At 40.0% G+C, this 27,976-nt stretch overlaps 1 protein-coding gene across 1 annotated transcript; it reads right to left on the bottom strand.

Moving 5' to 3' along the window:
- Positions 1 to 2,146: 2,146 nt before the first annotated feature.
- abcb7 (ATP-binding cassette, sub-family B (MDR/TAP), member 7) lies at positions 2,147 to 27,973 on the bottom strand. Its single transcript, XM_030144780.1, has 16 exons — positions 27,824 to 27,973; positions 25,910 to 25,993; positions 25,740 to 25,817; positions 23,381 to 23,500; positions 20,920 to 21,052; positions 18,822 to 19,090; positions 18,123 to 18,211; positions 17,407 to 17,494; positions 14,538 to 14,712; positions 13,854 to 14,011; positions 8,373 to 8,536; positions 8,118 to 8,247; positions 7,497 to 7,668; positions 5,690 to 5,793; positions 4,907 to 5,014; positions 2,147 to 3,604 (listed from the first exon to the last, which is right to left on the bottom strand). Exons 1-16 carry the CDS (start codon positions 27,971 to 27,973, stop codon positions 3,386 to 3,388), a joined length of 2,241 nt encoding a protein of 746 aa, XP_030000640.1. The 3' UTR covers positions 2,147 to 3,385.
- Positions 27,974 to 27,976: the final 3 nt, after the last annotated feature.

The raw sequence follows: 27,976 nt of genomic DNA, 5'->3' as shown, positions 1-27,976 counted from the left end.
GGTGGATTCCCCCTGATGAGTCTGTCCTAAACTCCTTTAACACCTTCTCATGTCCAACAGGTTTAATTTTCCTTTGTTTTATTGTTTGGTACGTTGTTAAGACAAATTACTAGTTTATCGTTTGCAAACCTGTTAAGATGCAACTTTTCGAAACTTATTGTATACATTTTCCCCAAAAAAAACAAAAAAAACATGAGCATATGTTGAAATTGTTCAGCTGTGTTCATTGTACTAAAGAAAAGATGACCTCTGCCTGTGAGCATAAGACACATTTAAATGCATAAGAGATCCACAAGTTGTATCTGCAGCAGGCGTACTGCGGCCTGGATCATCTGAGCTCTATTCAGAGGTTGCATCATCTGCTGAATTGTGCATGTACAGGGATAGTAATACTAACTACCTGTATGTTGGCGTTGAGTTTATTCAAAGATCATGTGTTCGCGTGTGTGCAAGTTGATGCATGTGTGAATATTCATTCTCATTTTGACTAGGAGCACTGATATAGTACACAGGGATTACACACATAAATTTACACTCCCACACAAAACGGTGGAAATAACTACATCTTCTCTGAGGCACCGATGCATATTTATCAAGGCGTAGACGCCCTTGGCCACATACTAGTTCCATTGTAGTGAGGTAGGAGTGAGCTGGCTGTCTGGTGCAGTGGATCGCCCTGAGTCTCAGCCTGCTCTGCTTGTTATCATGATAAAAAAGAGCTTGGCAAACTTCAGCAACAGGCCACGGGAGGGTCAGTGGGGAATTGACGTGTGTGGCTGAACCCCTCTTATCACCTGTACCCTCTCAATAGATGTCATGGGACCATAGATGCAGCACCTCAGGCAGGATCTGCATATTAAAACCAAACTGAATATGATCATAATATAGTCAGAACGAGTAGGCGCTAAACAGGAAGACATCATCCTCTCTGCACATCAGCAGCGTTTTCTTTGGAAATCTTTCCTGCAGTAGAAAGTGGTGGTTTGCATTAAGGCTGGCCCTCCTGCTGCGGTCCATATTAAGGGCGTTATTAGAGGCCTTTGTGTGTCTGTTGTTTGATAGCTGCATGGCAACCAGCGAGAAGGCTTCCTCATTACCTCCTAAAGAAATACAAACATCTCACAGCAGAAAGAGTCACATGCAGTATTTACAGAACAATTAAGGGTAGACAAACAATTGCGTCATTCTGTTTTACACATTATAAGAGAGAAAGAAAATATCCTCATTGTATAGGTTTGTGTGAAATGTTCTAACTTCAGTACTTCAATAGTTATGTCCTTGAATGTCTCAACACACACACACAAGCTTTGCCTCAGTATAAAGAAGGGAAAAAAAGCAGACTGCTCTGTGCAGTATCTGAGGTTTTTTTTTTTTTTTTTTTTGCAGAACCTGAGCTGATCATAGTGAATTATGTTCTCTGCATAATTAGCGAATAACCCGTTAGGGGCAGCAGCTGAACGTTGTTGGGAATCACTAATGAATAGTCTCATAATCTCTTCCTAGGTTAGATTAGAAGGACGCCATTAACATCAACTCATCTGCTTGGACATCTGACGCATGAAAGGAGGCCCATCCACCCAGTAATCATCCAGTTGGTTTCCTTTTAAGCAGGCCTCTATCAAAGTCTACTTTCATCTATAATGTGTGACTTCCTCAGGAGGTGGTGGAGGCTTCACTATGCAGCACAGCAGGGCTTGGTCTGTCACGTTATGCGAATGTTTTTGTTATTGTCAGCTTCAATTATAATCCTGCAGAAAGGCCTCACAGAGTGTTGTCTCATGTACGTGGTCCCAGAGGACGGTCCAGGCACCTGCAGAGGGTTTTGAGGGGAATTTGCTGTCATTCAGTCCACTAAAGAATGGACACAATGAGAGTCTGAGATGATCATTATTATATTTGTGGCTTTGACACTTCAGCCTCAGTAATAGAAGTTAAATTTGTTCAGTGGAAGACGCAGAAATCAGGTCAGCTTTTCACACTCAATTTCTGACATGATCATGTGTAATTTATACTTTAAAGTATCTGACTAAATGAAATAGTTTTCTTCAGAGCAGATGATTAATATATCTTAAGTTGTTTTTTAATTTACGTTGTCAAACACCACCAAGTCTAACCATATTTATGAAAAAGAGAATAAAGAAACCTCTTTGCTTAGACAAAAGCCAGTGTTTATTAATTAGGCTTCAATTAAACCACACAGTCAACATGTATCAGAACATGACATATCAAACAGGCTGAACATAGTGTGTTGACAACTAATATTCTTTTCATATACAGATATAATATAGCAAGATTTCTACCAAAATGTGCGTATCACAGCCAAATCAGTCCTCGGAAAATGAGGACTAACTCGCAGTGTTGGTCTTTAAATATTAACATTTACATGTAAGCTTCAGGGAGAGGTCTACACAGTCTGATCAGACAACCCAAAAACCTGTCTTAGCATTGTTAAAACGCCAAACATAACTTTTCATTAGAAGAGACCCGTCAAACAAAGCAAAATGATATGACAGGAAAACGCTCCCAAAGGAGGCTTTCAAGTCGTCTCGCACTGTGGCTCCATTTGTGGTGAAAACCATTCATGATTTATTAGTAACTCTGTCAGTGTTATACTTCCATGACTGTAACATACTCTTAATTCACTGGGGAGCTGTTGTGTATGTTCATGAATCCAAATATCCACATCATTTGTGATTCAGCAAGAGGACTTCAGAGGTTTATTTTAAAACACTGTTTAAAAGTCATGTTATGGATATGTGTACATCACAACCAAAACACTAAAATCTCAGCTTTGGCAAAAAAGTGTTGTGAGAAAATGTACTGAATTTATAATTCCACATTTTAAATGTGATAAACTGGTTGCACAATATAACAATGTGCACATTCATTATAAAAAGAAGCTAGTGGTTCAATTGTTGAAAATCATTAAAAAAATTAAATCAATACAAATTTTGTGGCCACATCAAGGCATGCGTAAGTCATTACGTGTACTCTCATCTGTTCCCAGTGCAATAGAAAATGTCAATAAACCTGATGTCAAAAATGAGGAGGAGGGGGCAACCATGTTGACTAACAGATGTCTTTCACACACGTATGTGATATACGAGGTCTCTTATGCTTGGCTTCAGCTGAGGCAACTGGCATAGAAGCTCTATCTCTGGACACCAGCCAGTGCTAAACACACTTGCTCCCTGTTCTGCTCCTCCTCCTTCACTTTGGCGAGCAATGGCCTTTATTAACAGGAGGAGGAGAGATAGTCACATGGGTGGAGGCTTGGCCGGAGTGGGAGTGGGTTACGGGGATGTTCCCCCTCCTTCCCACAAACCAGGGATTCCAGTGTAGGCCATCTGTGCGGGAAGAAAAGAGATGGAGGTGGCAGCTTCTCTCAGCAGGAGCAGTTCCCACAGCCCTTCACACTGTTGAGGATCTCCTCCTGCAGTTTCTTCCTCTCCTCCTCCTTCTGGGACAGGCGCTCAGCCGGCGGCTCCAGCAAGCTCGTGCTGTTGTTCACGATTTTGCTGTTCTGGGTGTTCCACAAGTCTGCGTATAAGCTGCCAGGGGTGCTGACAAGGGTGAGGTGATTGCCGCGCTCTGCCACTTTACCCTGGCAACGAAGCAAAGCATTTAGGAAAAAAAGGAGTCAAAAACTGGCAAAAAGATAGAAATGATGGGGCAAGAAGTTATATATAGTTAGCGTCACTTGATGATCACACAACACTGACCACACTCTCTGCAGAGAGTCAGCTCCCCACTACAAACCCTGCCGCCTCCCCAACAACTGTTGCATTGCTCTTGCAAAAAACACGACTCACAGACACACACGCACATCCACACACACTGAATACACATCCCTCCCACACAGTCAAACACAAATGAAGGCGCCCCCTCCCCCCACCTCCCATGAGCATGCAGAGGTGTTGGCATCATCTTTAGTGCACCCAAGATGAGCATGTGACTGCTTCCGCTCGTTATTTTAATGAGCACCCCAGGCAGTCCTCTGCTGGTGACACCAGCAAACGCCATGGCGACATTACACGCAAACATGCCTCCTCGCCACGACCCTCTGATCCCTGCCATCTGACTGTAGAAACATGGAATGGCACATGCTCACTTGGCGCAGTTCAAAGGAACCTCTTCTTATTTTATTATATCTGAGTCAAGCAGTGGTGGAAAATGTCACTTCACCTGCGTTACATTTCATATTAACTGTCCTCTCCATCTAATAACAGACTTCACTCAATCTATTTGTGCCTCGGTGTTCAACCCCTGCATATTACATATGCATGGATATTTATACTCTTTCACTGTTAAACTTGTCTGTGTCTCCATGGCACCGTCAACCCAACTTAACTAACTTTGACCAGAAACAACATCGAAAAATCATTTGAATGAAGATCTCCATTGAAAGACATGTTCAGTCCTGCATAAGGCCTCATCAGTGTCTGGGAAGCTGGCCCATACATTATTAGTCACTGAGACAAACAAGACACGCCATCTGACCAAAACAGCCAGTCGAGTCTGACTGCTTTAATGAGCCCTTATGGAGAAAATAATACATCCACTTCTACCAACAGTGCCCTGTTGTTGTTAAAGTTAATGAGAAAAGCTAAACAAAGTGTGTTTTCATCACGTACATTCAAGAAAGGTAACTGAAAATAAATGAAACTGGAGCTACTTGCTAAATTCTTGTTGCTGCCAGACAGAGCGCTGTGGGTCATCCAGAGGGCGGGTCACCATCCTTCTCCTCAGTGCAAAATTGTCTAATTGGACTGGCAATTAACACTGTATGTGTTTATGCCGCGACAACCATCATATAATCTGCATCTTACTAAATTGACATTACAGCTAGAAGCTCTGATCAGGGAAGGTGAGAGATCAAGTAAAAACTAAGTGGACGGCTTCTTACCTCATTGAGCACTATGATCTCGTCTGCATCTACAATTGTAGAAAGCCTGTGGGCAATAAACACCGATGTCCTGTCCTTCACCATCTCCTTCATTGAACTCAGAATGTTCTAGAAGAACAAAAGGACAAATAAACTTTACAACAGGATCCCTTAATCCAAGTGAAAATAGTTTCTAAGGTTTGCAATAATGGGAGTTGGCACAAATAAGAAGAAAAAACAATATGAATGACAGGATATATATGAAATGTACTCTAAACCTTTGATTTGAAGGAGCTACAGTAAGTCAACACAATGTTGCTCAGCAACATCCGCCTTCATATGCTTTTCTTTCTACTGTTTACATATGATGATTAAGAGACACTATCATGATAAGAAGCAACATAAAACCTCATCAACAACCACATCAACTGCCCAACTGTTTTTCCTGAAGTTCAGAGAGGGCATGCCGAACTTTTTCATTAAATGTAACATTTACAAAGACAGGGTTTTAAGCTGAGCTGGAGATTAGGTTGGAGAAAACAGCGGCAGGTGGCAAAGGAGAACATGGGGGAGGTGTGTGTGTGTTTGGGGGGTGTAGTGTATGTCACAGCAGGTATGTGATGCAGTAGAGAGTGGAATTATTGTGCACCTACAGCAGGTGACTGAGTGGGTGTTTGTTCTGTTAAATGTGCATGAAGGCACAGTGAGGTGGTATGTGTAGCCAAGAATGGGCATTTGAGCGTATGTTACATATGCATGCCCATTTCCACCAGGGTGTATGTGTTTATGAACTGTAAGCCACACCTCCTCTGTGATGGAGTCAAGGGAAGACGTTGCTTCGTCGTACAGCAGGATGGGTGGGTTTTTTAATATTGCTCGGGCGATGGCAACACGTTGCTTCTCACCACCTAAAACAAAAAAGACACCATGAATGAAAGCAAACCAGACCAAAGTCAAAGGTTTGAAATGTGACGACAGGTTCTCTCCTTGGCCTCTCAATTGATAGCTGCATGAAACACTGTGTGACGGTACCAATGCAACAACCTTTAAGCAGGTAAGAGACTGTTTATTTAATTGTGGAGAAAAACCATGACACAAACATCTCTCACATTGTGACTGGCTTGGCCCTCATTACATCAGCTACCTGTGACTTCTTGAAAGTAACTGGTGTTCAGCAGATGTAAGTATTGTCAGCCATGGAAAAAGCAGCACTGAAGGAAGTCAGGGGCCTCATGGACCCCTAGGCTGTTCCCACCCCCTCCAACCACTCCTCTCACAAATTCATTGGTAGCTGTCATGCACAGCAGCAGCAAAATGAATGGGAAGTTAGTCATGTCTTTATGTTGTCCATTCTCTCACTCACACAGTCACTCCACATAAAGAAATCTGCGCTGCCTGTAATTGCATCTTGAATGCTGAGTGAAAGTGCTCACACTGTGTGTTTACGTGGGTTAAATGAGTTGCAGAGCGATGATACAAGTGAAATACTATTCAGTCTTTTGTAATAATAAAAAAATCAAGACTTGAACTGTAAAGCAAAATACCATTAAAACCTCCATGCATTACAAAGAGAAAAACAAAATAGCTACATTTTGAAAATACTCAATTCAATAGTCCAAACCCCTTTCTTCAGACATCCCTCCAAAGCACTGGAACGCGTAACACTTGTTCCCAAGGGTTCACGAGCACTGCACAGCAACAATTCGCCGGCTGAGCCTCCGGCTCCAGCCTGTACAGACCCAGCTTTGGCTCAGTCTCTGGCTCCGGCTACGGACCCAGCTCCGGCTCCGACCCCAGCTGAGGCTTGGGCTCCGGCTCCGGCTCCGGCTCCGGCCCCAGCCCCGGCTCGGGCTCCGACACCAGCTACAGCCCCGGCCCGCGGATCCATGCATACCTCATTCAGTCTCCTCCAACACCCCCGCTCTTACAGAACAGAACAGCACCAGTTCATACCTATCTGGCTAAGGTTACATTTCCTACTGATTTATATTAGTGACAAAACAGTTTGCCGGTGAAGTTTCCACCCTAATATAACTAATATAGCCAAGCTCTGGCTTCGTTTCCTGTACAGTTGCTCCACGCCTCTGAAAACGCATGATTCATGCTCGAAGAGGGGTACACGCAGAGGGTTGAGGGGGAATGGACAAATGGCAGTTGAGTTTGATAGACAAATCACCGTTCAATCATTTTGAGTGGGCGCTCAAAATGATTGGATGGTGTTTTTTCAGTCCTTTCCATTCCACAGGTGACTACATTTTTTCATTTTTGTGTTAGAGCATTTAATTAATTGGTTGTAATTGGGGTGTGAAGGGGATTTTAAGCAATATAGTAAAAAATGCTCCAGGAAAACATCTCGGACCCCACCTTTAAGTCTCACTTTATGTCTTTCACAGTATCTTCCAGTCTGTCAGGTTGCTATGGAGTTACAGATTTTGATCATTTTAAGAATCATTTATTAGGTAAAGGAACCAAGCACCGTGGTTCCAGGTTGTGAGCTATAATGGTTTTTGTTTAGTACACAATCCAAACAAATACACAAAACACACAGCTCTTTTACTTGCTTGTGCAGAGGAGACCATATTTAAACAGTCGACATAATGTTGGAACAAACCTGACAGCTTGAGGCCCCGTTCCCCAACTTGGGTGTTATAGCCATGAGGCATCCTGAGGATAGCATCATGGATGCCTGCTAGACGTGCCACTTGGTACACCTCCTCTGGTGTAGCGTTGATGTTACCGTACTGCAGGTTGTAGAAGATGGTGTTGTGGAACAGAACGGCATCCTGACAACAACACAGAGAAAAAAATGAGGCTTCAGAGAATATTTTTATTGCAGCACAGACAGAAACAGAGGACTGCAGATAAAAAAGACAAGGGTAGGAGGGAGAAAGAGAGCGAACGCAAATGACAAAAATACAGTTCATGTACCATCTGTTCAGATCAGCCTGTATGCTCACTGCAGTGAAAGCTTTACTGAATTTAGCTTATTTCAAATGCTGTTGTTAACTATTGTTACGTTGTTCTATATTGTGTCCTTGTATGTAATTACCAAAAACCACTACCAAACATATCCTACTTACTTCTTAAATTTGCACATATGCACATTCCATATTTGTAATAAAGATGTCCAAATATAAAAATAATCTATGTGATGTTGATCAAAGGACTTTTTAATGTTTGGCTTTTATTCATCTTTTTTTTATTTATCTTATTGTGTTGCTGAATCACAGACCTGTGGGACGACTCCTAAAGCCTTCCTCAGGCTCTCAAGGCTGACGTCTCGAATATTTTGCCCTGCTATGTAGATGTTCCCCCGCTGGGGCTCATAGAAGCGGAACAAGAGCCGCACAATGGTGCTCTTCCTGCAACCAGACATGGAACAAATCGTCAGCATCACTCTGTCTGTGTACTGCACCCCCCCAGTCTACTACTGATGATATCTGGTGATATCACTGGCTGCACATACAAATGAGCCAACGTTACCTACCCTGACCCGCTGCCTCCAACTATAGCCACCTTCTTCCCAGCAGGTACTTCAAATGACACTCCATTCAAGACTTTCTGGCCCTCCAGGTATTCAAAGTAGACATCCTCAAAGCGAATGGTAGCCTCCTGTGGTGTGATGGTTAAGACTGGTGCAAGATCCTTCTCCTAGAGAAAACCATCAGAGAGTTTAGACAAGCGAAACGGAAAGAGAGAAGACGGATACAGAACAGCCATTGGCAGATGAGGCCGGGCATGATGCAATGTTACTCCAACACCTTGTAAAGGGGGTTAATGCTGGAACACACAGCCTACACAGACTGCATACAGCAGAGGCACAGAGAGCAAATTTGGGAGGTTGTTTCAAAAGGCTGTCTGAGTCTTCACACGCTGCCCTTCATGGTGACTGAAGGATCAATAGGCGTGAAAACTTTCAGTACATACTGAGCTCAAGCACGGTGCTGCCATGCAGCCAAGGTCAGCAGTGAATAAAGCACCGTTCTTACCCTGACAGTAAAAGCCTGTTCTGCTCTATTTCTATACTACCTAATAGCAACATAATCACCCACAATCCACCTCAGCCAATTAATACAAATAACTCACAGTCCATTAGTATAACCAGATGATAATTTCACATCCCCTGTCCCCCAACATGAAAAAAAAAGATTTTTTTTTTTTTGGAATTTATTTTGTGGAGCAGTTTCAAGTGAGGGGGAGTTTTAAATTATTTTACATCTACATAATAGGCCGATGTGTTTGATTTATTAAAAAAAAAGAAAAAAAAAGAAAAAAAGCAGTCAGACAGTAATGGCCTGCTGGGCAGTGCTATTCCACTCAGAATCACAATGGAGAGGAGTATTACTGATGAGTGAAAAATAACTGGACAGATTCATTTTTCCAGCTGTAATTACAGGCTGGAGATGGGAATGGCATTCATATTGTTAGGTGGCAGACACACATTTGCACTTAAGTGTGTCGATGAAGAAGGGCAATCGAGTTGTGTAAAAAAAAAAAAAAAAATTAAAGCAATGACATGTCTTACTAATACAACTCATACGTGTCACAGTTTCATATTGAGACAGGAGATGTTGGGTACCATTAAAGAACTCAAAGATGTAAAAGACTGCAGCATTGCAGGCAGAGTGATGTTTATTCAATTGAAGCAAAAGCAAAAAGCAAACTTGAAGTAGTTAAAAAAAAAAACAACTCAACAACTGTGGAAAAAAAAAACATTTACAGCTAAAACAAGCAGGCTCACAGCAAGCTGCCATCTCCTCTCCCACGACTGACCAGTGACTCGCCTTTTACCCTCTGAGCCTCAGCTAAAGTAACTTACCATCTGCTCTTATACACAATGAGAAACAAAAGTGATGATTGCAGATTCCTCTCTGTTACTGTGGACAATCACAGTTTATTTACAAGCACACACAAGTGCAACTTTATTAATGCCATTAACTGCAAAACACCCTTTCTGGAAAAGGCTCATAGAAAATGCTCATAGACTGCCAAAAACAAGCAGTCACTGGTCATCAATCTGAATCACTGCCCAGTGCAGACAGCCAGTGAGGTTAAGGCATTTCTTATACTTTTACTCTGCTGAGCCTGTTCACTGACGAGTTCTGAAGAGTGGAAAATAAATGGACGGATTCATTTTTCCTGCTGTAATTACAGACTGGAGATGGGAAAGGCATTCATATTGTTAGGTGGCAGGCGCACATTTGCACTGCCTAACACTACACTGGAAGACTTAGGTCTTTTCAAAGTCTGACATCCTAGAACAGATAAAGGCAGTGTGTCATACGCCAGAGAGCTCTTAGTTACAGACTACAAGAGTTTGCAAAGACTATGGGTCTCACAGAATCAGTATTTGCAAGACTAGATTCCCTCTGAACATGTGTTTTTATTCATTATGATTACTATCATTATCATCATTATTCATTATTATCATTATTCATCATTAAAATAATGCAAATATTAAAATAATCAGGACCATACAACTGTACTTGGATGTCTTTTATGTCAACCTCTGAGGAGGAGGTGAAAAATGGACTATAATATGGTTTCTGTTCCAGTATCCTCAACTTCACTACAATATCAATTTTGCAAATGTACTGCACCTTGAACTGAAATCTCCGTTTAAATTTAACACTGGGAATTCAATTTATTACTATGTTGGTTTCAAATATGTTTGGGAAGTGTAAAGAAGAAAAGCATAAAGCTCTTAGTTGTACCATAATTTCTCATGGTTTGCTGCTTCTTGTTAATTGCTGTGGAGGCCGCACCTATTTGTTGGCGACATCATTGAGCTTCACGATTTGCAGGAGCCAAGACTAAAAACTCAAAATGCTAGCAAAAACAAGTCAGATTTTGTTGGAAAGTCATAAGAAGAAAAAGACATTTTGGACTGAGTTTTACAACCACCTTACACCAAACGATACAAATGATGGGAGCATGCTATAACTCTAGCAAGACTTATGATTTTATTCTACTGTTGGACATTTGGTGGCAACAACAGAACTGCTGGGGAAGTATCACAGGTTTATTTATGGGTGGTAGATGTTACTGAGTCCCATTAGAGAGCTGAAGGGTTTTATTAAATAGCGCTGCATCCCAGGCAGAGTGATGTTTATGCAAATGAAGCTGATGCAAAAATGAATCTCAGGTAGTTCAACAACAATATATTAATAATTGAAGGAAACAAAATCATTTACAGCTAAAACCAGCAGGCTCACAGCAAGCTGCCATCGCCGCTCCCACGACTGACCAGTGACTCACCTTCTACCCCATGAGCTTCAGCTAAAGTAACTTACCATCTGCTCTTATACACAAAAAGAAACCACCAGTGATAACTGTAAATTTCACTGTTAACGTGGTCGCCCATAGATGATTCACAAGTACACACAAGTGCAGCCACTTGAAGAATGGCGTTAATGGTAAAAACACTATGTGGAAAAGTTTTACAGAAAATCTTAGAGGCTACCAAAAACAAGCAGTCAGTCTGAATCAGTGCCCTGTACACACAGCCAATGAGGCTGATGCATTTCTCATAATTTCACTTCTTTTTTCCTTTACACAAAATCAGTCTTCATTAAGTAAAGGTAGAGAAAAACTACCATACCATGTCCCTGATCAGATCTGTGTGGCTGTACAACACACAGAACATAACAGCTTCAAGGTTGCAGAGGTACAGACAAGTTCAGGGCTATGTTTTGAACTAAATACTACAACGTAACAGCATTCAGTCACTTACTGCACTGCAACTGAGTGTGTGCACAAACTATAGGCTGGTTATGTAAAATCTCAGAATAGGTCATTTTATACCATGGCATGAAGCTCTAGAAAGTCAATTAAAAATAATTAAAATAACCATACTTTGCTTCATTATATTTGATTGTCTTTTCTTATTTGATACTTGAGTACATTTTCCTCCCTATATTGTTGCCACATAGATAAGCAACATCTAGGTCTAACACAAGAAAGTGTATTTTTCTAAAGATAAATCATGGATATTGTCATACTGTATAGTCCTACCACCAACATAACAAAACAAATAAACTTCTATATTACCATAGAGCTGGGCAATAGGGGCAAAAAATCTAACAGATTTTTTCCAACATTGAGGACAATTTCAGATTTTAACTGATGCTTTTTTGGCTACATGCACTGAAGACAAAGAGGTTGTTTACACGTAACCAGGGATTGTTGAAAATGGACACTTTTCTCTGCATTTGTTTCTATCATTTACACAACAATGATGCGCACCAAAAATGAAGGTTACTAAAAACTCCCGCCAAAGTGGAGATTTCACCAAATCTCCGTTTTCGTGTTTGCATGTAAGCAGAGGGAGACATGAAAACAGACAGATGAAGGAAATACTCTATCAAGTTCACATGTGATGATCCAGTTTAGATGAAGAGGATGGAGCTGATAAGTGAAGTTACAAGGATTAAATGAGAAAATAAGTAAGTTTGGTAGTGAATATTAGCATCTCAGCAAATTAGCGCCACTACATCTGCTTAACAGGATCTTCGTGTATTTACTTGATATAAAATAAGACTTTAATGAGGTGTTTCCACATTGTCCTACTTCATATTTTGTTTATTTTATTTGTTTATCCTTTCTCTGTTCTGTCCAGTTCAGTAGAGGGTCAATGAAGTCATCATTTATGTCCGTGCACACCGGTCTCCACGAACTAAAGACAAAACATGACTGAAAAACAGACGCAGCTGTTAACAACTACAGAACTAACATGGTTTGACTGAGAGTTCAAACCTTTTTTCATCGCCTATGTAACATCAGAAAAGCAGTTTGTGATTGTAAAAAAAAAAAAGTCACCGGCTCATCCATCTGCATTGCATTGGTTACATGTCTCAAACGCGGAACAAGGAAAACTATATCTCCATAGGTTCATAGCGGAAGTAACATTTTGTTGTGATTCTTTTCAGGATTGTGATTGGGTAATGGTACTCAATCGTCCCACTACACTGCCATCTACAGGCCTGGCATGCTCTTGACGGTATAGACATACGGCACTGTATAAACGCTGAGTTTTCCAAAAATGATCACGTCTGCACAAGGTTTTTTTTTTTTTGTTTGTTTTAAATGGAGAGGGGGAAATCTCTGTTTTCAAAGATACTCAGCTACATATAAACATAACCAAAGTGTGATTAAAAAAATACTTTGTCTTTACCAAACTACACGTCATATGTGACTAGACATACACATTCAATTAACATATTACAACAAGCAAACAAATTGCATTTTGAATTTTTGTTTGGCATAAAGGCCTCTAGAAGAATGAGGCATTTTTCACCATTTTTAGAAAGCAGAAACTTGAATAATCAAATTAATTCCATACATTGTCTTGCTCTATATTATCATAGCTGGATTTATCATTTTAAACCTTTTATATTACCTTGTGAAACAAAATAAAAAACTGGAAAACCTTAACAAGATGTTGTGTAACCTGCAAGCCCGATGTAAGATGAACAAAAGAAACTGATAATTCTATAAAGCTGAAAACTGCAAAGAGTGGTTGGAATGAGCGCAAATGAAAATGATGAAAAGTGGTTGAAAAGCTCTAAATAAATAATCAAACAACATCACTCCTTAGCTCCATATTATCCCTCTAGACATAACACTGCTTCAATACATACACAACAAGTGGCAACAGATCAGGAAACACATGAGTAACATCAAGCATGCACTAGCATGTAATTACTATGTTTGACTGAAACGTATCACTTATTTACAGCACATGGGCGCACCCTTGTTATGCCACTAAAGTAATAATAACACAGTGTTGTGTTTGAATCTTGCTGTGCAATAATCTATGGATGTGTCATCATGCAAGAAAAAACTGGGGGACGGTATTTTTGAAATCTGAAGCAAATTATGTACATTGAATCCTATATTCTGTTTGATTTTAAGAAAATATGAATTACTTGTCAAAAATGGAAAAGTGCACATCTGGTACATAAATTACCTTGATCTTGGTGTCGACGGCAAGCAGGGTGAACAGTGTGTTCATGTCTATTAGCGCCTGCCTCGTCTCTCTGTAAACTGTACCCAGAAAGTTGAGGGGGAGGGAGAGCTGAAAGAGCAGGCCGTTCACCATCACCAGGTCTCCCACTGTCATTGTACCTAAAAAACATCAACAAATAACTTACAGAAATGCACACAATCAAGCTCTATTATAATATAATCACCTATTGAATCATATAGGACATCTGGAATTTTTTTTTTTTTTTTTACTGTTCTTACTTTGAAATCCAACAAAACATGCAACACTAACTCTCTCTCTTTTCCCACTGTGATTTCATTTTCTGCATCAAGGCTGTTTTACTTCCTATTCATACCACTTTTTATCCTTGCTGTTTTGCTGGCATTTAGTTTCTATTATTCAGTTTAGTTATGAGTTTACTTGCACTTTCCTTTCTGTCAATTTAATTTTGTTTTGTAAACCTTTAAGCTTTCTGTTTTCCCAAATGAACTTTTTAAAATTGTGCTGTAGCCAATAATAATTTGAGCAAAGAGGTGAGGTGATGTATTCTGCACTTCCACACCTGGATGCTATCAACATGACAGAGTGAATTGACAAAAGCTGGAAAATCCTTTCTCCTTTGCACACACACACACACACACACAAAAAGAAATCTGGTTCACTCACCTGCTGAAATGCCCTTGCTCGCCAACAACATGATCGCAGTCAAACCGACACTGAAGATGGCACTTTGACCAAAGTTTAGCATGGCGAGTGTGGATGTGGTTTTTAAAGAAGATGACTCGTAGATCTTTAGGAAACCATCATACCTTTCAGCTTCATATTTTTCATTGTTGAAGTACTGCAGTTGAGATGTGGAATATGCAGAGTGAAGAGAGCAGGGGGCACAGGGCACAGAGAAAGGATTTAGAAAAGAAAGGAAAGTGTGGGTCAAGAGAGAGAAAGGAGAACAGACACAAAATATGGTTTAGGTTAAAGGTTAAGGAAGCAAAGAGTGCAGTGTCAGTAAAGACACTTTAGCACAGCCTGCCTCAAGGCTGCATTTGTTCTCAATGACCGCTCTGGGGCATAGTCTGAGTATGAGTTGGCTTCTAAAGTGTGTTTTCATGTCTCTGAGTCTTCAGATCTACAAGGACATGGTGAGCAACAGAACAATATTCAGATTCTGCTTTATTGAGCAGATTGTGAAGCTGACGTTTGACTGACGACAGTGATTAAAGCAACATTATAAGAACATTTAGTCATCAATTAGATAAAGGTACAGTTTTAAAAACATAAACATAACAGCAAATTAAACAGGAATTACTACAGGACATCTTTCATAGGTACTGGTGTCTACTCCTGTATTTATGTGGGTAGCAGCTTAAACAGACACCAACAAAATAAGGATAGCTCTCCTAAGTGTTACACCACACAAACAGCACTAATTTAAAATAAGATGTGCAGTTATCATTTAGAGGAAAAAGCTGTGTGAATCAGCCCTAAGTACGTCTATTCAATTCAGACACAAACTACAGCATAATCATAACAACGACCCTCCTAAACTCTGATGCCAATTACCTAATACTGATGTTTGTTTAGTTTGCACTATTGTTTCTCTGCTCTGGTTAAGTGGGCGATTTGCTTCTGTTGCTTACGGCAGTGGTGCTGCTGTGCTACTACTGACTTACCATTGATTTGCATATAAGGAAATGCAGGAATTCGGAGAGAGAGAGAAAAAAGTAGCACACAGAGGACAAACTGAAGCAGTGCAAGGCACTGCGTTCAGGTTCTCATCTAGCCCTTTGTGAAAGTGGAACGGATTTCTGAGTGGGCGGAGATCTAATTACATATGCACACTCACAGCTCAGAGTAATGCTAAATCCGGCCGCATTGACACAGATGACACAAAATAACACAGAACAAAACGTTAAGAAAAACAGGATGCAACATAATACAGCATAGAAAACAACATGAGGACCAAAATATATCTGGAACACCCAACAAAGCACCCGAAACTGAGTGGTGATTATGTATGTGCACTGTGTACAATGAGGTTACCAAGAAAGATGCTTAAAACAGCAAAATTAAAGATGCAGGATAAACATTTCACCAATACAAATAGAAAGCAGTGTTTACAGTGACACCACATTGCATCAGCGCTGGGACTGTGTCAGCACACCCTGACCCTCCTCAGACATTTTCATTCAAAATAAAGCTTCCACTGACAGAGGACCACATAGTTCAACCCCAAACTGTAACTGAGATTCCTCATTGATTAAATCAGGATAATGGTTCCAGGTCCAGTGATAAATGACTCATTGTCTGTAGCAACTGAGTGACATTTACAAAAAAGGGTGAACCTTTTCACACAGGAAAAGAAGTCAATGAGGGTGTTGTCTGGTTGTGCGAATATCAGGTTCAGTCATCTATTTGATCACTGATTAATCATTGAGCTAATTTATCTAAACTGAGTTCCATCTTCTTAATTATTTGACATGAAAATAAAAAAATTCAGTGTTTAGGACTCAATGACAGATTTACCTGTCATTTAACAATAAGTTTTAACTGAAAATGAAACTACATTTATTCCAGTGCTAAAAATTACATGACCGCTGCGGTGTTTTTCACTGCAGCTTAAAGTTTCACCATGGGAACATGGTCACAGTATGACCACACCATAACTAGTGTTATTGACATCCTGGCCATATTTCAATTGATTTCAATTAATACTGAGGTTCAAAGCTTACTTGTGAATTAATCAGTTCAGTATATTCATTGTGAAATGTAGCAGACTAGATACATTTACAATAATGTTGCTGACTGGTGCTTTACTGTTGTTCAGATAGGCAAAGGTCTTACACACAAAGCATATGAAAGCAGCATATTTACAACCTTAGTGTTTACTGACCATCACTGAAAGGAATTTTACCAATTAATAGAAACATTCGAAATATCACAAAATATTGAATGCATTACAAAAGTGCATTACAAAATGGTTTCCATACCACTCCCATTGATGTGACACTTCTATTTGATAACGTAATATATAGAAATCCAATTACATGTGAAAAGTGGCAATGACCTTTTAGTTTATGACTCCTCTTGTTCCAAAAGACATTTTCACCTGTCAACAGAGTTTAACTTGTTCTGACTGGTTCTGAGTCAGAGAAAGAAACTGAGCTTTTCTTTGATTAAAAGGCTAATTCTGACAGTGGCAATAATACCTATGAAACATTATTATTACAGAGGAGTAAATATTTGTTCATGCCAATATGCCTGCTTAAGTGAAGAGAAGAAGTGAAATAGAAAGGAGAAGATAAAAGGGAGGATTGATCAGAAAGGAGGGGTGGGGTGTTAAGTGTAGGCTGTGTGTCTCTCTAGCTTTGTGAGGACCGAATTGATTTTAGACCTTGAGAATAATGATTCTTTATGAAAGGTGTTAATTCATCTGTGTAGGATGAGCTCTTTGAAAGTTAAAGTATAAAATTCTAGATTTTAGGGTTAGTCAGAGTGCCTTCACAAACTGAAAAGTACAAACCAGGTATGATCTCACCTTAACAGTCTCATAGTTCAGAAGAGAGTCAATAGCTGCATTGCCAGCTTCATTGTCAGCTTTATTCATTTGTATACGGAATTGAGTCCTGTGTGCAGAAACACAATGACAAAAACCATGAGGTCTTGTTCAAACACATCTTCAGGCCAATCAGTCGCCATGTTTCCATAAAATGACAAGTGAATTTGAAGTGAAATTTAGAACATGTAAAAAACAGAAAACAGGTGTGTAGTTTACATAGGTAGGTAGGGTATATTTTGCATAGTGGCAATAATCTGAGTAGAATAGTGTCTGTTTTCCATCTAAAATGTCTGTGATTTTTTTTTTTAATGGATGAGACCAAGGAATAATTTAATCACTAGTCCACACTAGCCTTGGATTCTACCAGGCATGTTTCAGTGCTTTATGGGAATATCTGCAAAAACACTGAAGATTAGCCATATAATCAGTCATGTGAGTTCAATTTTAGTTTCACTATTCAACAAAAGGTACCAACTCCATTAAGTGCATTATTACTACAATAGAAAAAAGGAGGAAAAAACACTTGAAGTGTTTAAAAAAGCAAAATCAAATGTGACATTTTCTGAAGAAACACTTTGTACAAGTACATAAAATATATTAATGGACACACTGTTCATAAACATTTTACAGACACAGCGTGATGCACAAATCTTTAGTGCAGACAGATGCAGAAACATTGCATAGATCATTGTTACCTCCACTGAGTGACGAGAATGGTGAAAGCAGTGTATGCCGATAAGGTACCCAGGGCCGCTGCTGCAAACTGTCCACCACACTTGTAATACTGTGGAGAAAAGCTCGGTCAACGCAAAACATCATTTACCTTTGCTTTGTGATAAAAAGTCAAAGAACCACATCAGAGCACTGAGCTTCAATGATGCTGTCACATGATATTCACTTGTTTTTGACTATTCCCCTATGAAATTGAGTGTTACAAATGGAGAGGAAACTAAAGGAACTAATCGTGCTAATGCTCTAGCTATTTAGGCAATGGAGTCTGCCCTCATTACAGACAAGCTGACATTATGGTCTGGAATGGAATAATAGCACAAAGCTATAGATGAGCTTCTTTCAGTGGTGGCCAAGAAGGGGGGCAGCTGTTCTGGGCATACTCCACAGGAGGACATTAAGCTGCTACAAAGCTTTGGGATTCATCATTGACACTAATGGGCTCCATGTTGCCACCAAAAGTTCATGAGGATTCATATCTCATTTAGAATGTAAATGAGGAAATATCCCGGGAAATTAATTTCCGGACAATCTGCCATGAAGAGTATCAAGGTGATGGAAGGTCCTGAGCTAACAAGACAGAAAAATGCAAGCAGTGTGTTCTAGTAGTAGTGAAAACAGCTCAAAGTTCAAGAGTCGTATCTGTATTTCACAGAGGCACTCACCAGGATGGCGCTGACAAGGCCCATCTCGAAGACTGTAGGTCCTAGATTGAAGATGAGCGCACTAAGGACAAAAGAGATGCCCCGTGTGCCACGGTCGATAGCTTTGGACAGTGCTCCAGTCTGGCGGCTGAGATGGAAACCCAGATCCAGGTTGTGCAAGTGGAGGAATACATTCTTGGCAATGCGTCGGATAGAGCTCTGAGCCACTTTACCGAACACAATGTTCCTTAGCTCATTGAAGAGAGCTGCACAAGCCCGTGACACACCATCTGGAATAGTGGAGAAAAGGAGACTTTAGCACACCTGCTGTGAAAAGGGAGGGTCCAACAGGACTGGGTGCTATCAAGTAAGAAATTATCCTCAAATCAAAAAAAAAAAAGTAGCTCTGAAGGGTGAGACAACTATGTGACCTGTGCATTTCTGTCCTCCCTCCTGTCCTGGAAGATATAAGCATATAGTATTAAGGAAGTTGCCAATAGATAAGATGGGAGCAGTGAAGGCTTGCATGAGGTGGAGAGGTCAATTCATTTGCATCATCTCTGGTCTGCAAGCCCTGCAGTGCTACAGGAGCAGCCTCACCAAGCCTCTGTAATTACAGAGCAGGATACCGTCTGAAACCTCACTACTATGGCAGGCCAGTGCACTGCAGACTAAAGGGAGGGAGGTTATCCAAGTGTACACAAGTGCTTTCAGCATGTGTGTGTCAGACAGTGAGCTACTTGCATGAGCAAAATACAAGATGGAGGGGAGTAGGTTTTAAAAGGAATGTCATGGAAATAAGTTACTTTGAGCTGACAGTGAACAAATTTATTTTCACCATTGGCTGAACCTACACATTTTTAGCTGATCAGTGAGAAGAGTTAGAATGTGAGGTAAACTGCTTTACTTTGGTGTACTCAAAATTGCAGCATAATGTGAGATTATGTAAAGGAAAAGAAGTGGATAACCAGAAAAGAAAGTAAGTGTGTAACAGTTTCGGTCTCCTAAAATCAGTGGTCTAATCCTCAGTACATCCATTTTTTGATCATGTACACTTTTATTAACTGTTATACAAACAAATGACTTGCATGACTGTCATAAATTAATATTAGTCTGTGAAGGACATGTGGCCTTCCTGTGGCAATTTCACTGAGTTGTGGGAATACATGACTTGTCTATATAGACCAAAGTCAGGGTAATAATCGCTCTGTCTGTTGGTCTTCATGGGGCTGTAATGTGGCGTTAAATAGGAATGCTCATCTAATGAACAATGTGTCCACATCTGACAAGGTAGGATGAGCACTGAGCAACCTTTTCAGCCAAATTACACACGTCACTGCAGGCTCCAAGTATCTGGTCCCAAGTATAGCGCCAAAAAAGGGCACGAAAAAGATAATTCCTTCTGTTAAGAGCAACTCTTCATTCTTCCTTGTCACCCTAATTCATGCTATCTTGAGTCCTGTTCATGTACTCTCATGTGCTCCAATTATTCAACAAGGAGCATTAGTGTGCAAGATCTAAGTGTACTCATTAAAATAAATGGCTACAAGGCTAAGTGTACATTGCATACGAGCTATTCTCACTCAAGGCCAGAGTGACTTGCAGTGGGTCTTAGGTTTGCAATTTTTACTTTTCAGCACCCGTGAGAAAACCACAATTCACATAGTACCTCACCTTTACCCCCTTGCGTATTCATAAAGCCTATTTGGACAAAGAGAAGAAAAAAAGGGTGGTGCACTCAAGGGATAAAGTGAAGGATAAAGTGAATAACATCTTTGGTTCCTGCATTAGACAAAAAACATCAAAACCACTTTTCAAAGACATTAGTAATTTCTTTCCCACTGCTTTAGAAATGTATCCGCCTCTGTTTGCCTTGGGAGCACAGGGGTATCATACTGAACAGTCATCGGCACTCATGAGAGGCTCGTCTGGATTAATAGACGTGAACTCAGACGCAGAACGAAGCGCATAATGTAAATAATGTGAGTCAGAGGCGGAGGTTGCGGAGCAGTATTGATATGAATGTGTTGGGAAAGGTCATCCTGCAGATAATAGGCAGTCCCACAGTCCCCTCTGATGAGCACAGAACCTGCCAGTGCAATACAAGCCCGGGACTCACAGCCAATCAGCACGGCCGTTGCCATGGTAGCCACAGTGCTTGGCGCGTCATTCAGGTTCAGCATGTGTCCCGACATCTGGTTAAGCTCGTCCACTGCATACTTAAACATGAAGGGCACAATCACATTGGTGATCTGGGAGGGCAGAGAAGGAGGGAGGAAACAGTCAGAGGAGGAGAAAAAAAAGAGAGAGTAAAACAGCCTATTAGTCAGACATATGCTCAATATAGCTCGGTGCCATTTTTCTAGTCCTCTGTAGTGCCTCTTGATCTGTGAAGGCCTAGTTGAACTGTACACACCACATACTTTTTCAGCTCCATTCATGGATTTGTATGTATATAGGGTAAGCTATATGCATCCATGTTATTCTTGTTGACTGGTTTTGCTAGTGCGGGTGAGGTGGCTGGTGCTTCCTGCTAATGGAATTGAAATGGTTATTAGGGCTAATTAAAAGCACAGGGACAGCTGTGTGACTCAGGCTAGGCAGTCCACGGCGCATTAGGACATCCAGAGAACACAGCAGCATACAGCAAAGCGTTTCATTGGAAACCCATTTCATCTGAACCTCTCAACCCCAAACACAGTGCAGAGCATTTTTCTCTTTCTGTCATTTTACTCCCTCAAATTCCGCATTGTATAATTTTGATTAGGCAAACAACAAACGTGTAAAACAGTGCTAAAAAACAACAACTTCCTGTTCTAAAAGGACACCTCATGCACTATTTATGTAGCAAATGCAAGGATCTCCAGGGTTCTCTTTATGCATGTGGGTATTATACTCAGACATTAAAAGTCCTCCGAGATGTTCAAGAAAAACATTATCTGCTACTTTGCTACCAAGACAACTGAACATGACACAAAAATAGCCTAAGCTATTAAAGCAGGTCCAAAATTGTCTTCTGTTTTCCCCATAATGATAAGCATATGGTTGGATGCGTTCTTTTAATCCACAGACAACCAACACTCAGAATTAACTCAATGCTGTTTCATTTTGTATCTAAAGATATTTCATCTCATTGTAGAGATACAGTGTCAAGCTAGAGCTGCATGATAAGGTAAAAAAAAAAAAAAAGTCATATTGTGATTATTGCGGGCAAAACTGAAATTTATGAATGCAGTTGCGTGTATCTGCTTGGTTATCAAGGAAAATGCACAGATTACTTAAAAAAAAAGTTAATTTTACACAACAATCCATGAAAACTTTGAGCCAACACAAAAAAAACAAACATAAACTCAATAATCACAAAAAAGTCTAGTAACTTTCATTTTGTGTCTTTTATACGATGTTTCTTCTTAGGGGGCACTAAATCTATAAAATCACCATATAAAACACATTGGGTTCATTTTCTTAAATCCTCCGAAATGAGGAACTTTAAATTCCAGGGTTTTGCAGTAATATAACTTCACTGCTTGACTGTGATTCAATTAAATGTGCAACCCTATTACAACAAGCTTCAGATGATCAAGAAATAGTCTAAACATACAGTCAAATATGATACATTGACACAGACAGTCAGGGAAGGCAGCTTTTGAGGCCAAACAAGTACAAGAGGTTCTATATAATCAGTTATTTGAAATGAAAATGTCACTGATAATGTGAAGCGCAGAGGTGAGATACACTGTAACTACATAATTATTCAGCTGATTTAAAAATTGCCTCTACACTGCTGGTGGTCTCAGTTCAGACAGACAAAGTAGAGAAATTGAGGCTAACTCCAGCCAAGCAGGAAAATAGGGAGAGAGATTGGATTGCATGTGTGTTCTCTCCTCCTTTACACACACTAGAGGGAGCCATGCTGAGCAGCAGCAGGACATGCTTATTTAGGAGCTGTGAATTTGTGATTGTTTTGCAGGGTGTAAATTAGAGACCATCAACAAAGGAAGAGGAAATACATCACCAACTGATTGATGTTTGCTGAGTTTTTTTAAATGCTGCCTGTTTTAAAATGCAAACAATTTTTAGGTTTGCATAGGTTTCTTTCCATTGTTAAAGTCAGTCTGTATGATGAACAATTAGTTAATCAAAATGCTCTCACACTGACATACATAATCTAAAATAGGGCTGGGCAATACATCAATTTGTTCTACACGGGATGTGGTAAAGACCTAAACCACAAAGACAATTTTTTAAAGCAAGCAGCATGAGACTCACTATGGCATTGTATTTTTCTTGCTCTCTCCTTCTTACAGTCACACAATCACTATAAATGAGTAATCCATCTAGCATGAGCAGTTTGTACATAAATGCTCACAGTGATGAAGATGATCCTAAAACTGAAAGAATAGATTGCTACTTGTAAGAGTGTTATTTGAATCACCACAAACTTAGTGATGCTCAGACACATGACATCAGCTCAACTCATGACTACACTGTCTGACTGGGTTTAATTCTTCTGAAGAGTTCACAGTTTTAACCTGAAACACTCAAGAATGTCAGGAAAAGTGTCAGCGAGATAAACATACCTTGGCTCCAGCCAGCAAACCCAGAGAGATGGCAACACGGGCCCGCAGGTCTGGTCTGTCCTTGGGCCAAACGTAAGACAGCATCGCAGACAGAATCTTGGCTGAATTCACCTCCTTGAGCTAATAAAAGGAAAGAAAAATCAATTCTTTTCCACATCACCAATTCCATAAACAGGTTTATGTTATAAAATACAGGTCACATACTTAAAGAAATCTATTAGAATTAATTATTTAGAATTATTTATCATAAAGTTGAAAAGTCCGGCAATATTGGCAACTAGGGTTTCACATGTGACAATCACAGTAACCTAAAGACATTTTTTTCTGGAGGGGGAGGGCAGACACGTGGAACATCAAATGTCAACAGAGGTCCTTTGGGAGATCTGGGAGCAGCAGCAACAGCAGAGTTTCCAGGTGGACTTGGGGATCCGGCCTGACACTACAAGTCCCAGGAGACACCTGGGCTGTCATCCCAGCTGAGGTAGAGAGCCCACTGGTGCCAACATGGCTGTTTACCCTCACTCCACCACGCACCTGCCACTTGGGCTCTCCATGGGCCAAAGAATATGCAGTAATTCCTCTAATCCGCTCAATATGGTGGCACCGTGTTACAGCATTGGTAGATGGCAACACCTCCAAACAAATTACAGTGAAATTGTGCCCAACACCTGCCTATAATCAAATACAATCAAGCAATATGTGACACTGGTGACGAGAGAATTAACAGTTAATGCAGCAGTAAAGGCCTCTGTGCCATATGTAGAGAAGATATGCTCATGGAAAATACAGGGAAACTGTTTTGTCTGTCATCTAAAAAATATCAGACACAGCAGTTTCATTCACTCGAGCAAATTATAGCAAAATGAGTAGATGGTCAGGTGTACAGTATATATTAAAGATTTCCCATTTAATGCAAAGTTTGGGTTGTGATGTTTATGCTATAGGATTTTAATGATAAGGAAACAAGGCAATTAGTCAAAGTTTCCCCAAGGGTTTTGTTGCTCAAGACCGAGTTTTGAGTTTGCCAAATATTGGTGCTGCTGCAGCTATTGTGTAAGTTTAGGTAAAAAAGATCATTTGTTCCACTTATTTATGATTGACGATACAGAGAAGAAATAAAAACAAGGACATAAAGACAGCAGGATTACATAACACAGTCACCGAGACCAACAACTAAACTGGGTATGGTACCATTTACTGTCACTGGGAGTAACCACTCAACTACAGACCACTGTAGTTATCCTTTTGGATCGTATGAATAGCCAAGATAATGGACTTTCTTCCAGTGACTTTAATTTTCTTAGATAAACACGTTAATGTAAATATCAATAACTACCCTTCAACCTGAAAAAAACTGAACTGACAAACTGTCAAAAGTAATGACCACTACTGCCTTAAAATTATGTGGGAGATGCCAGCACTAGAATTTAAACCGATTCCTTTACGCAGAACTCATGCACTTTAGCCCTCCCTAATTTTTTTCCTATTAAGGTCAGGACTGTGTGATGGCCTCTTAAAATGTGTACTTTTTTTTACCTGAAACTGTGTTGGGATAATTTTGGGAAAATACAGAAAGATCTACTTCTGTTCATGGTGTAGCATCCAGGTTGATGCTTTCAGTTCAAGTCCAAGTCTAAGTCTAAGTCTTGTAGTCCCTCTTGCAGCAAAGCAAACCCACAAAATGAGCCTCACCCACCTGCACTTTACAGTTGGGATGGTGTTCTGACCTTTATAAGCCCTACCTTTCTTCCAATCTACATAATGTTTATCATTATCAACAAACAGATGTATTTTTGAGCCAGTCCTTCAGAACCAGAAGGCAAGATCTTTGTCACAGTACTTGTTTGCAAACTTTAATGTTGCTTTTTTCTGCCAGTTTGGGAGTAGTGCCTTCTTCCATGCAGCCTTCTCTTTATTGTAAATTAAGATATATGTACCAGTTACTTTTTTACCAGTTTTCCTGGAATGCTTTTTGCTCTTCTTATTCCACCTATATATCTTCATGTCTGGGAGTCAGTACATGTCTCCTTACTGTGCCATCCTGTGGTGTTTATATTTGTGTACTAGTTATTCTACAGGTGAACAGTACTGTATAATATTTGGAAATTTCTCCCAAAGAGATGCCAGACTTGTGAAATAGTGTTGACTGATTATTAAGATTTAATAATAATATCAAGACAAAGGATACTGGCTCTGAAGGGAGGCATATGTGCCCCCGGTTGACAGACAGCCAATATAATGTTTCTAAAGTCATGATATCAGTTTACAAAAGCTGTGGCTGCATACTGACTATTGTTTAGTGTGTATGTAAATCTTAAAGCTTAAATAATTGCAGTAAATGCTAAAGTAGAGTACTCACCACATTCTTTGGATCTGAACTTAAACCTCCACCAGCGTGTCCATGCCAACAAGTTCGTTTGTCGACTATCTGCAAATGCTGTGGAACCATTATACATTGATGTTTATAGGACTTCGACAATACATTGTAAATTTTCTGCACTATCTGAAACATATTATAGCCACACTTACTTTTGCTGCCTCCAAAATCTGGTGACTGTTTGGGCTTCTGTTTGTAATCCATGTAGCTGTTCTTAAGTTTGGAGAGGAACTCAACTGAAACATACAACATATTGCACTTGAAATAAAACAGAAACAACTCAATTAAAACTTCCACACACATAGAGCATAAATAACCACATACAAGTTTGATTCTAATATATACAAAAAAATTAAGAATTTCCTTTTTAACAAAACAGCTCACAGTTTAATAAGTTACCACAGTCAGAGCTTAAACATTATGCATTTTCTGATTACTCAACTGTGTGCTGGGGTCAGTAGCCAAGCATACCTTATCCAACTACCATGAAAGAATCAAATAAAAACAGCAGGATATTCAGCCATATTTATCACAGTGAAAATATGTGTCTGAAAATACTGACAGAGGTTCAAGAAAGTTAATTGATTAGTAAAATAAATAATAACCAACACTAACATTTGACGTATTTTCCCCTACAACAAAACATCAATATTTATTTGAGACATTAGTTCAACTGGGGTTTAAGCAATCTGTTGAACTACAGGGTCATCACCTGGAAGCTTGTGAAATGAACTCACAACTGTATACATGATTTTTAATAAGTAAAAATAAGGACATTTTAAAGAGTGTGTTTTCTTTTAAGGATGAAGCCTACAAACACACACACACACACACACAGGGTGAAAGCTCGATAACCCAACATAGACAGTGGGTGGTTTTGGGTACACACACAGAGCTAAAACTTTAACCTGTTGTGCAATTACATTAGAAGAATCTTTTATTAGTTGTCAATAGCTATATATTGTATATGCGCACATCCAACACACACTGTAACTGACCCTCAGATTTATCCCATCATGGGAGGTTAAGTGTCTTGTTCAAGAGCACATCAGCCAACAATTTCTCTGCCAGTCCAGAGGATCAAACTGGCACCCCTTCTGTCACAAGCCACTTTTAGGCCAATGTTGCTACTACACTCTTACAAAATATGTTTTCAGTTTCCATATGAGTGGGAAATGATTAGATGTTTTTTATCTCATTGCTGGTGCCATATCAGTACATCCCAGTCACTTGCATACTCGATATGTTGTTACCAGGCTTAATAAAGATAACAATTCTAAACATTATATACAGCAAAAGAGTGGAGTATTTACTAGAGCTGCAGTGATCAGCTCAGTTTCTAAGTTCAATTATTACATAATAAAAAAGAAGGTGTTATAGAGCAGAAACCGAAAGCTGACCTGAAATGATAAAAGGTGTATTTGCTGCATTAAATAAATTCAGATGACAGTTTAGGTACACAAAGACACAGTTTTTTCCAAAACAGTCATAAACGCTTTATTGCACGGCCTGTACAGGTTGCTGACACGTGCTGAAAGTTACATCATTCAGTACAAACATGGAGTACACCGGGTGGGACAAACAGACAGACAGCCTTATCTAACATTTACTGACTCTCTTGTCAGTCGGTGCTGATGTTTGAACACGTGACTGATACCACTGACAGACACAGCCTTAAGACAGTAACGCCGGCATGTACTGTTGTCACTCAGACTGTTGACTTAGAATCAGTTGACCCAACATGAGGTGAGGTCTGACGATAAAAACAGGCTCGAATGTCCCGGACGTGTTACAACACACAACGTCATGATATAGATAACACAGCCGGTTAAATTAGCCTATAAGCTAGCTAACTTGGTAAACAGCTTGTTAACTTACATTGTAATTTGACAGTTACATGTATTACTAACGCAGGAAAATGCTGCCCAACTTATACAACTTAACTCTGGGGGTCGTGAAACTTATCAACAAAGTAAGTTCGAAACACTTTCAATATCTGTCCTTGCGTGGTCACTGTCACACCAAAAACACTGTGTCCTCTCCACACACGTCGTGTCCCCACTCACCACATATGAACTTTGTCGTTTGCGGTCTGCCCCGTTGTCATTCCGGCTTTTATTCCAAACATGATATGAGCTCGTCTGTCGAAGGAGAAGCGCTAATTTTCGTCTTTGAAAGTGAAAGCCGCATTTCAGAGGTACTAACATCGGCGCCATGTT

Source organism: Sphaeramia orbicularis, chromosome 10, assembly GCF_902148855.1.
Source record: "Sphaeramia orbicularis chromosome 10, fSphaOr1.1, whole genome shotgun sequence".
NCBI lineage: Eukaryota > Metazoa > Chordata > Actinopteri > Kurtiformes > Apogonidae > Sphaeramia > Sphaeramia orbicularis.
This window is presented reverse-complemented; position numbering and strand designations above follow the sequence as displayed.